Source organism: Eupeodes corollae, chromosome 1 (genome assembly GCF_945859685.1).
Source record: "Eupeodes corollae chromosome 1, idEupCoro1.1, whole genome shotgun sequence".
Taxonomy (NCBI): Eukaryota; Metazoa; Arthropoda; class Insecta; order Diptera; family Syrphidae; genus Eupeodes; species Eupeodes corollae.
Window position 1 is genome coordinate 80475217 of NC_079147.1, and position 12048 is coordinate 80487264.

Here is a 12048-nt window from a genome sequence, read left to right on the forward strand (position 1 = left end):
AAGTCTGCAATACGACGAAGATTGGTAAACAAGGCAGAAAAGGCCACTGCTTCGACTTTTTGTAAGCCTGCGTCGGTCGCTTCGTTGTGTTGAAATAATCTTAATTGCACTTGGGGATTAAAGTCAAGCTGAAATTTTCAATGACAACTATTGGGTCAAAGAGTTCTGTTGACAGATAAATTTAAACTTGTGTATTAATATTTCGAAATTTAAGCACTAAAAACTTAATTATAATGATACCATAGTGAAGTATTAAACTGTATTGTCTAATCAACCACATTTTCGAGAAAGAATGCTCCGATATTGCCCCCAGGCCGAAATGCGAGTCGAATAATCATGCTTTGTGGATTAATTTATGTTTCACCAATTACTCGTGGGTTTTCTGAACGCTTACTGCGACAATTTTGATATTTGAGAAGGCCATTTGTTGGAAATACATTTGGTGGCACACCAGCTCTTAAACCAGGACCTATTGAATTACATCTTTTTGGCATTACAATGTATACAAGTGATTTCAGGATGGAGAAGACCCACAATTTGTATGATGAATCCAAACGACAAATCTAATAAAGCATGACGGTCCTACGCACTAACGGTCTACCCACAAGTACTAGTTCCAAATATTGCGAAATAATAATCGTACGTTGTTCATTTGTTCAGCGCTCCATTTTAACTAACCTCAAACCAAACTGACAGCTGTCATATTGTAAATAATTTTGCTTTGGCAACAATTTACTATTAATTACTGCGACATTAAAACTTCAAACTAGTTTCTATACTATTTGGTTTTATTAAATAAATTCAATGGAATCATATGTGAAGCATCAAATGTCATTTCAACATGATTTCTTAATTTCAACTCAAGCCCGTGTCGAAAATATTATGGTTCCGTTATTCGATCTCCTCATTATATTTGAAGTGAAGACAATTCGCAAATCTTCTACCAAAAATATGAACATTTGAACACAACGATAGTACCCGTCGTGTTATGGTTAGTGCTTAGGACTGTCATCCCAGAGGTCTTGGGTTTGATGCTTACCTGTGCCATCTAAAGTGTTTTTCACTTCTACTGACTCTTGCTACGAATGGACAAATCTTATAAGCGTAGTTCTTCTCATGAAATTTGCCTTCTCAAATAAGCCGTCCGGATTCGGCTTAAAACTGTAGGTCCCCTTCATCCCTGATAGCAATACTCGCACACAGGAATAGTTGAGAGTTGTAACTACGCTCTACGCCCCCTCAACGGACTGTTTCGCCACGTACTTTATTTGAACTTGAACCCTTCTAGACACAAAATATGAAATACTGGGAACACAATATATCAAAACAAATGGTTTATGTATTTGAATGAATTAATCGATTACACAAACCTTATTTTTCGATAAGTTATTTTCACGGTATTTTGTATTTTTTTTTGGGATGAGTTATTTCGTATGTTCTTTTGAGTCTTAGAATGGTTTAGTCCTCGGAATCAACAGTTTGGAATGTTTTGTCTCGTGGTTAGTATCAGCTTATCCTTAGGGACACCCCATACTGGAAACAAAAACTGATCCTATAAGAAAAATATAACACTGGTAATCAATTAACATTTATGATTTGTGTGTTTCCTCTTTCCGCTTGGGTTAGATAAGGTTAAAGTGGCTCTTGACGGAAAAACGAACACACTTCGACCAATAGTTGGTCTGTTGTGGTACCACATGGATCTTTACATCTACCTAGCTTGTCGAACCAGTGAAGCGTTGGAGACAATAGATGTCGGAATTTTTTAGATCACTTTAGTAAAAGGCTCTAAGGTGACAGAGTAGGACATCCTTCTGCAAATATATAGCCTCTGCAAAAATCGTTGACAGAAGCTTCAAGTCGAAAACCATGGCTATCCATTAAGCAGAGTCATGTAAGGACTCCTGTAACTGAGTTAATGTGCAATCTACCAATCGCAATGAGTAGCTTAGGGTGTTTAGCATTAAGCATTGGTTAAATTAATTTGGTTGACTGACAAACGCTTGTGATTAATCTGTGATTTGCTTTAGCTAGGGGTATACCAACGTTGAATTTGCTGACCATCAAAGGTAAAGTATATCCATTTTTTACAATTTCGTCAAATATCAGACACCCAAATAAAGTGAACGTCAAACTCATCCTCCATCTCTTGAAGAGGTAATGTACATTTTCGGGCTATTAGTGAGTCTATTGAGACAGATTTATTCTTTGGCAGCTTGACTATCTGAGAAGATGCGTTTATCGATATTTTATATCGTGTTGTCTCTTTAATAACCAGACAATCTGCTTGGAACACTACATTGATTGAAAAGACGAAGACGAGAGACATAGATTTGGTACGTTGGTTTAAACGTCTCTACAAACCCCGTATAAAAGCCAATTATTTCATCTGTCAAAAATGACTTATTCTCCAAAGTCCATCTTTAAGGGATGGAAACTTTGAAGTTTTTGTGTATTTGAACCTTATCCATTTTGAGTTTTTGTTTTCAGAATTTTCTATTCGTCAAAAAATAACTTACACGAAGCATGCCATTAAGCTACCTCTGAAACTTAGCATATAAAATTTGTATTTCTTAGTGAATATGTTACATTTAACTTATTTTCTTATTTATTAATAACAAAAATCCGACATAAATACTCTGTTAAGTTATTATCAAATTCTGAAAAGTGTGCTTAATTATTAGAACCACACTGTAAGCTTGACCGAAATACCACTCATTAAGTTATGCAAAAGATTAATTCAACTGACCACAAAATATCATTAAAAAGACGTTTGCAATATCAAAATAAGTGTATTTTTGCATTCACATTGCGGCGACCCACTCAAAAACAAATAAAAATCTCAAATCCAGAAATGAGACTTCCGAGAAGTTCAAAACTTGTGTAACAAGCCGGTGAAACTGGTGCATAAAGCATACTGAAAGTCGTGTCATTACTTAAGCTTTAACTAACTTTGTAGATATATAAATGAATGTGTATCTTAAAAGATCGGGTTGTTTAATTCATAAATTAACTTTAACTTTTGTTGTTTCCTTAATTTAACTGAAGTTATTGCACAAAAATAAAAGAAACAACAGAACAGCAACAAAGCTTTGTTCATCAACTTCAACATCAACTATCGCATTATCATTTTTGTCGGCCGGCATGATTTCGATGGTGATGGTGATGGTGATGGCGATGGCGATGGTGATGGAAACACCGCGGTGAAAAGTTGCAATACATGGATTTTATTTTGTTCGTATTTTGATTTGTTGTTTTTTTGTTTTTTAATTTTAAGTTTAATTTAGTGAATGGGATGTGGTTTTGTGTTACGACGGCCTTGGATAAAGCTTATTTGAGTTTCAACAGAGAGGAGATAGATCTAATAAAAGATTGCATTGAGATTAAAATATTGACTTTGAAGAAATACGCGCGTCAGTCGTATAGTTGTTTATAGGTTAGGGGTACCCATATTCAATCTATTCCATACCCATTAACTATACTATAGACCTTACTTATACCAATCTATGTTTAATTCTTTATTATAAAAATGAATCATGAATCGATTTACATATTGCAACTATTTAAAACAAACGTGAGAAAGAATTTTATCGATTTTATAAATGTTGTACTTTGCTCATAGATTTACTACAGAGCTGTGGGTTCTTTATTGTTTTTGATTCCTTGTACTTATTTATGAATATACATAAATCCAATTTAAAAGTGATATTCAATTTGACAGTACATGTCAGAATGGCATTTCTGTCGATTGATCTCAAAATAAAATAAAAATAGTTTTCATCGCTCTTGCTCATCGCTCTTTAGCAAACAGTACTTTTTGAAAGACACAATACGTTTTGACCATGGCCAACTTAAAGTTGTTACAAATATAGCATTATATTTGAGAATATTTCTTTCCCGAATTGAATTTATGTTTATTTCATTACGAGGAAGTTATACCCTATAAACAATATCAGCCAAGTCGTCACCCCTGCTACGGTATCATCACGATTATCAAACAAATTTCCAGGACCAATTCAGACATTTTCGGTTGTATGTCTTCAATAGCTTTATGAATTCTATTCCCAATTAATTGAAACTACTACAAAACATTGGCATACATTTCATCTTTTACGTGAGTTCAAAAGAAGTCTAAGGGGTTTTAAATCACAAGAAACACCACGCTCAGAAAATCTGTTTGCGTTGGATTTTAAAACAATAAATGCGCTTCTAAAAATTGTATCAATCTGTTTTTAATATATTTAAATAAATATCGTGTGTTCACTGAAGGGGATATGAATGCCCTTTTAATGATTTAACACAGTGCGAATAATTAGGAAAGTATAGGATAGGAATGGATTGGAGATACAGATGCACAATAATTTTGAGTGTCTGCAAATGGTAATACCCGTGTTTTTTTTGGCATTCTATAAATAGTATAGTAGAAAATTCCCAAGAAAACGCATCGGCAGTAGCCACATTTTTGTATTTAAAAATTGGTACAACTGAAAGGAGGTCTGTCAGAATAATAATAAAAAAAACACAAATAGAAAAAAGTTTTGTGAAAATCAAAAGTAAAATTTAATTTCAGCAAAAAAACTAACTTAAACTAATAAAATGGACAATTTTCAAGAAGAAAGGGTAAGAAACATCTGGAAATTAAGATTCTATAAACAAAGTTAACTTAACAATTACTTCAAGGAGGGGGTTTGTTCGTAGACTACTACATTAACATGTGATGGTGAAGCGATCTTGAAGCTCGCCTCAGTTCTATATATACCTCAATCAATTTAAAACGAGCTTAATTCGACTCGATTCCGGTCAGGGATTGGAGTCGAGTCAAAATTTCTGAACAACAACCTGTGTGGAGGAGTTGGTTTTACAGATAATGCATTATAGCCTATTTATTTGCTTTTTTGTGTACAAAAAATATTGTTTTGTTTTAATCAAATTACAAATATGGGCCATTTGGTATTTAAGAAAGTGCTGTCAAACTTAATCATTTTTAAATCTTCTTGTGCGGTGGAAACACCAAAAAGATTTATTTAATCTTAACTGAGATAAACCTTTAGTGGAACCATAGAAACTTTTCTAATGTTTTTCTTGCAAAATAAGCCCAGTTACTCCATTTTCGCTAAGAAAACTAAATAATATCAACAGTAATACATTGAATTTATTCCCCAATGGAAAACACATGATTCCAAATGCACAATTACTCAACGAACACATCCATCGAGATACAAATTCAATATCAACATTTGAGAACGAAATCACATAAGATCCATTCGAGACTCGTATAAATGTCAAAAACTCATCTCTAGTAAGATTCTCCTCTCACTTGTATCGCTAGTATTCATACTATGGATAATGTTTTTGTTATTTGTGTAAAATCTTACTATACTATTGATAGATTTTCCAAAAAAAAACACGGGTAATGACTGGTTACAATTGAGTCTGGTAAAGCATTCCACTTCTGTGAAGTGCAACTAAAAAAAGAATCTGTACTTTACAGTACGTTAAAAATTGGGCTCAAGGGTAAATTGATGGGTATTCCTAGAATGTACGGGTATTACGGTTGCATTGTTTGAGGGGTGGAATGCAACTGGTGTTTTGCTATAATGATAGACAAAAAACCTTGTGACGGTGCTCAAGAGACACATAAGTTTCAGTTGTACAACGGTCACCTATTATTTTTAAAGTATTCTTTTGAATTCGGTCTAAGAGACTCAAGTGGGTTATTGGAACAAGTGCCCAGATGTGGGAGTTGTACTCAAGTTTAGGACTAGTACATAAGGGTTAAAAAACTTCTTGCAACGTCGCGGAGAAAACGTAACATTTAGCAGCGGTTTTGAGGACTTCCAAAATCCGATCAATGCACAAAAGATGGCTTGTGATGTCACACCTAGAACTGAAAGCCGTTCAGTCTCCTCAATGCAAGTACCACCCATTGATAGTGAAATTAGGGAAAGGTAACGCTTTTGCGACAGGAGCTAGGATTGAGTTTTCGAAACATTAAATTTTGCATGAATTTTCATGAGTATCAGACAATGCTGTCAAGATCAGAATTTAATGAGCTTATCATAGGTTGATAGTCCACATTCGAAGAACAAGGATGAAAATTTAAAGCGAATATCAAAATCTGAAGGTACTGTCATCAGCGAAAAAAAAAATTAGGATAAAAGTTTGAGACTAAAAATCATTTATAAAAATAAGCAAAAAACGATTAAGACAAAACGGAGCCCTGTGGTACACCAGCGTTTATTATGTAGATATCAGATTTCAACCTGTCCAAAACTAATTGAATTGAACGGTCCGCAAGGTAATTTCTTACCCAACAAAGAAGAGATTCGTCAATACCAAATGGACTCATTTTTAATAAAAGAAATATCAAGTGCATTCATTTCACTTTCTCTAAAACGATGTAAAGAATTTGTCCACTGTTTGGTGAGATATACCATGAGAGCACCAGTGGATCTATTGCTATCTATTGGTCATTAAGAAGCTTTTATTCTTAAAGATATTTTTTAAGCTGAAAATTGATCAGTGTTTCCATAAACTTGGAAAGATGAGACGTAAATGAAATTGGACGACAGTAAGATAATGTGCAGGATTCTCCTCTCCTAGGGACGGGGTGACCAAATAATGTTTTGAAGGAGTAGTGAGACCAGTAGATTAGGAGAGATAGAAAAGCTTGCACAGCGGTTTTACCAGCGTTGAAGAACACCTCTTCAGAACAATAACGGGGATACTATCCGGGCGAGTAGATTTGTGAATGTCAAGATGACGAACATTCGTCCGATAAGATCGTTTACTCTTTCAACTTTTAGAGCTTCAAAAGTGATAGCTCCCCAAGTAGAAGACTATTCATTGGACAACTCCATATTTGAAATATTTATATATGAATACACAACTTATTATTAGTCTACATTTTTGCATGTTTCCTACGCATGTTTTTATTGCGTCCTTGTTCACCACTTTATTTTTAATAATGTAGAATAATCAATCACATACAATAATTATTTATATTTTTTTGCACAGTACTATTTATCATAAAAATAGAAAAATAAAGTAATATTTTAAATATTACATATCGAACTTCCGTAAACGGGAATTTTTCATGTATTTATGTACTTAAATGCAAAGTTAAATGTTTGACATTTATTAATGTTAATTTGTTGTGCTTTTTTATTACCATTTATCTTACAAGTTCGAGGTAAATATTTAAATTAACTTTTATTGAAATTGAGAAAGGCGATTGAATGGAATATTAGTTGTTTTTTTAACTCATTTCAGTGATGAATAATTTAACGTTGTTTTCAATATAAAATAAGTGAATGCTGTCTGTAAGTATTTTAAATAATAATTAAACGGAAGGAGAAAGGGTACTAGAGTCGCCTAAAGATGATAAGGCAGCTGGCACAGACGGGATACCCGCAGAGTTCTTCAAATAAATTTCCACCGAATTTAAGCAAAAACTGGCCCAAGCATCCAATATCATCTTAAGTTTTGCTGTACATCCCGAAAGCTTGGATGAGGCTATTATATGTTCAATACTTAAAAAGGGTGACCCAAACGACCCAGAAAACTGTAGGGGAATATCATTTCTTAATGCAAGTTTGAAGATTTACACTTCAATACTAAATAGAAGACTTATGAACTGGGTAAATTTAAACAACAAACTGAGCGAGTATCAGTCAGGGCTTTGGAAGGGTATTCTACAGCCGATAACATTTTCATTCTTGGATGTTTAATACGAAGCAAATTCAACCGTAATTCTAAACTTTATACCTTTTTGATGGACTTGAAAGCTGAATTTGGTACAGTTCACAGAAAAACGCTGATCTATAAACTTAACAACTTAGGTGCAAAAGCAGTTCCGTTTTTTGGAGCACAGATCTGTGGTGTTCGGAAATACGAAATTGTTGAAAATTTGCTTCGATTCTTCCTTAGAAAAGTATTTCTACTCCCTCTAAGTACGCCTAAGTACATGTATCAATCGGAAAAACTGGATTCTACAAGGATTGGATTATCTTGCTGCAAATTGTAGTATATTTCTAGAACTGAATGGATGTCTCCAGATGAAAAAAGCACTGTACGAGGTTATCTAATCGATGGATGAAAATGAAAGGAACACATTTACGGAAAGGGTCATTTATTCGAAAATTTATTATAATCTTAATGAATATAATAACTTTAGGCTCGATTTTTAACTGAAGAGAAACTGTTGGAACTATTCTTAAAGTAAGAGGTGAACTTCTTAACATAAATTATATGTCACACAGAAACGATTTGGTTAATATTAGCTCCTTATGCAATTTGGGAGTGAACGAAAACACTATTCACGTCATCGGTGTATGTCCAATATTAAAGGAGCTAAGGAGACTATTTTTTTGAAAAAGCTATCTAAGCGAAAATGAAACAATAAGTTACCTAAATGGAGAAGATTGGTTGATGATCCAAAAACTATGGAAGAAGAATCATAGATTTTTAAACTACCTTTTTTTAATTGTTGTGTCTACTAAAAGTCATGTTTTTCTTTGGATTTTGTAAATAAACTTAAAGTTAGCAAATTTTCATTTTTCAGTAGAAGTAATCAAAGTAATTTTGTTTGTTGTATGATTTTAAATTGAATATAAAATTCAATAACATTGTCAGTTGGGCAGACGACATTTTTTTCATACCTTATTATTTATTCCTTAAGCCAAAAAATGTATATGACAAGAACCTTAAAATTATTGAATAGGAATATTATATCTATGTATCTTATAATTAAAATAAAATAAGTTAAATTATTTTTAGGATTCTGTACAAAATTCTGTAAAATATATTTAGATTTATCGCAGATCCCGTCGAAGATCTCTTTTTTAACAAAAACATTTGTCATGATATTCGGATTTCGAGAAAAAAGTAACTCAAGTTGCAAACTATGTGGCGATATTAAATTTACAATTGGAGTTTTGATGGTAAACTTATTTATTGTTAAAATATTATCTTTTATACATAAAACAGATAAAGATGATGAAAACGGATGTCTATCTATTTCAAAATAAAACTCAAGTTATTGCAAAAACACTCGTTATTACACATCTTAGTCGAGATACGGTGAGATGAGAATATGACTTCAGTAGAGACTCAATCAAAGAACACGCACTAGCCTAAGCTTAGGAAAATTTTGCAATGTTCGCTTACAAAGTCCCATTGACGCAAAGAGTGACAATTTGATGCACATTGTGGAGTAGTGGCATAATTTTATCATTTTTCTATTGCCTTGAAATAAAACCAATTGAAATTAGGCAAAATTTCAAGAATTGGCCTTATTTCACTTTTGTAAGGTGTAAAAAAGACTATTTCCAACAGTTGGTCGTATTTCACTAAAACAAAGTGATATAAAGCATAATTTCTTTTTATTTCACTTTCAACAAAACACTCAACTTCGCATCTAACCCAAAGCCTATAAGGTGCATACCTCAGTGTAAATAAGTTGGTCTTATTTCTCAAAATAATTTGGCCTTATTTTACTTTGCGAAGGTGTAATATGACCAACTGCTGAAAATTTGCCTTTTTTGTAAAGTGCAATAAGTCCAATTTTTGAAAGTTGGTATTAATTAATTTGGCCTTATTTCATGACACCCATTTTTCTTCCAAATTGAGACTAGGAACAACATTTCCATATGTAAGCCACTTTGTTTGTACTGAAAATGAAGAGATGTATTAGATCAAAATCCAGGAAAATCATCACCAAGGTTTTGGAAATTAGATTGAAGTAACGTTTCATAACAATCGGGAATATTATAACAATAAAGCCATTTCTTAAATTTCATTGAATTATTTTAACTTTTATCTAAGCCCACATTTTATATCTTCGTTACCAATCTGCAATATTTCAAAGAATGACTAAAACTAGACACTTAACTTATGTGTTCATGATAAATTTAATAAATTTCGGTAAGCTGCAGCCAGCTTAGTCTCTTCATCATCTTCGAAAGTTGAATAAAACGTTTAACTAAATAAAAATTAAACGAAAACAAGAAGAAGAATTGTCAAAAAAAGACCACAGACCAATCAGGGCCACAGTTCTTAAAATACCTATACCATCAAACCGAATTCAAACCAATTTTATGAATTTGTAGGCGAGTATTTTAACTAGATGTAAGCCGAGCCCACAAGTCTATCTTAAAAATTCATGATCAAAAAATTTTGAATTTCTTTAAAACCCTAAAATTTTGAAGAGAAAAACAACGTACGACATATTTTGAAGACCACACATAAATTGATTTTTTTTAAAGTCTTCCAAGAATGAACAAACATTTTTTAAATAAACAGAGTTAAATTTTTTAATTCCAGTGATTTTAGCGAAATTCATTAAAATTTGTTCACTTTATTTAACCTTCAAACTGCACATAACAATATTTCATGTTCTTAAACAAAAGAGTTGACGCAAAAACTTCTCATCCAAAGAAGGAAAAGAAGTAACAAAATTAGTATTGCAATTGAGCAAAACCGCTAATAATACCATGAATATTTCGAAATATTTCTCATTCTTTGAATGACATACTTAACATAGCATAGCGTTTTCCTAGATGGATTTAAAATCATTTCAGTTTTAATAATATAAAATTAATTGGCACACTTTTTCCATTTGCAACGATAAAAATGTTCTAGAAAACTATGAACGTAGAATTCAAAAAAATGTATGTATATAAATATTTAAGCCTTGCCTTGGCATCACAATCATAACCACATTCCTACCCCAGTTGTATGTCAAACTGAATATCCACAGCAACTAAACATCTAACATTATCATATCTGCGCAATAAATGCAAAAATAACGATGAATAAAATGAAGAAGCTTTAAAATTACCACTAAATTTCATATCATCATCATCGGAAACACGTCTCTTAATTGCTGCACCATCAACATTCAAAATGTGGCATCAAAACGGTTAGACAAGACACCAATCTATAAAATATACCACTATCTATCTAACATCCCGTAAAGCATCATCAAGATACACACAGAACCAACAACAACACCAAACTATGCTATAATTTTATTTGAATCGTAAAAAAAGTGAATCAAGGAAAATATATACAAAATCAAAAAAAAAAAAAAAACATCACTAGCAGCATCACAAATTATTTTATAACATTTTCGCCTTTGGCAATATTATGGCCAACTTAAATGCATAAGACACCAGTTAAGCGAGTTTTGTTGTGCTCTTTTTTTCGAATCGAATCTGCCTCGCTAATGTTGTTGCGGTGTGTTTTGTTGCTTATTAGTTTAACAATTTTATTTTATTTTTGAATTAAAGAAGCCCGTTAAAAAAAAATATTTGCAATAATATTCTCAAAAGATAAAACTAGTTGATTGATTTTTATTTCTTTCGTTTGCCAATGGACAAAAATAGATCTGTCCACGAGCGTTGATGGGTCTGAATCTAGTTCAATAACTGATGTTGTGAAAATACTTTCCAATGATAAATCAAGGATAGTGTGAGGCTTTTACTTACATGCAATGTTAAGTAGTCCAATAAGGAGAAATGCAAATTCCTTGAAATTGATCATGATTTGATTCGTTTTCTTATTCTGTTTTATCAAAACACACTTTTAGGATAACCGAGATCCTTTTTTCTAAAAAATAACCTTTATCCTCGAACCGTTTTGTTTTTCAAAGCACTTCACTTTAAACTATTGATTATTTTATAACTTCTTTTTGTATTTCATAGACGAATGAATATTTTTAAAAAACAATTTATTTTCTTAACCATGCAGAGAGAAAAATCAATCCAAACAGTTGTGACACCCAAACCACACTGAATTGAAGATCTATAGTGATTCCAACAAGCAGCAGTAGGTACACCTCACCTCAGATTCGATCCAAACTTAAGATCAACTATACGAACGCCGACAACAACGACGGAGACTACGAAGCCAACAGTGACGATGATGACGACGATGTCTAAGAAATACAGAAGAAAAAAAAAATCTAAAAGAAAAGTCTCACCCAAGCTGTTGAAGCTGTTTGTGGTGTTTTATTTTTGTTCAGACTTCAGAGGCAAACGAATAATG

General features: G+C 32.6%; 1 protein-coding gene and 1 long non-coding RNA gene across 3 annotated transcripts in view; one reads left to right on the forward strand and one right to left on the reverse strand.

The window, feature by feature from the left end:
* LOC129953792 (protein Skeletor, isoforms B/C) overlaps nt 1-11840 on the reverse strand; it is a 49214-nt gene extending 37374 nt beyond the window's left edge. The window contains exon 1 of one of the 2 annotated variants that reach the window (XM_056067252.1): nt 11490-11840. In XM_056067252.1, the coding sequence (XP_055923227.1) occupies nt 11490-11544 (55 nt within the window). In that variant the 5' untranslated portion in view covers nt 11545-11840. The remainder of the gene's footprint in view (nt 1-11489) is intronic. The other variant, XM_056067253.1, reaches the window with a different exon arrangement.
* Nucleotides 4514-4962, forward strand: LOC129953793 (uncharacterized). Its single transcript, XR_008782588.1, has 2 exons — nt 4514-4620; nt 4681-4962. It is a non-coding gene; the product is annotated as an uncharacterized LOC129953793 (long non-coding RNA).
* Nucleotides 11841-12048: the final 208 nt, after the last annotated feature.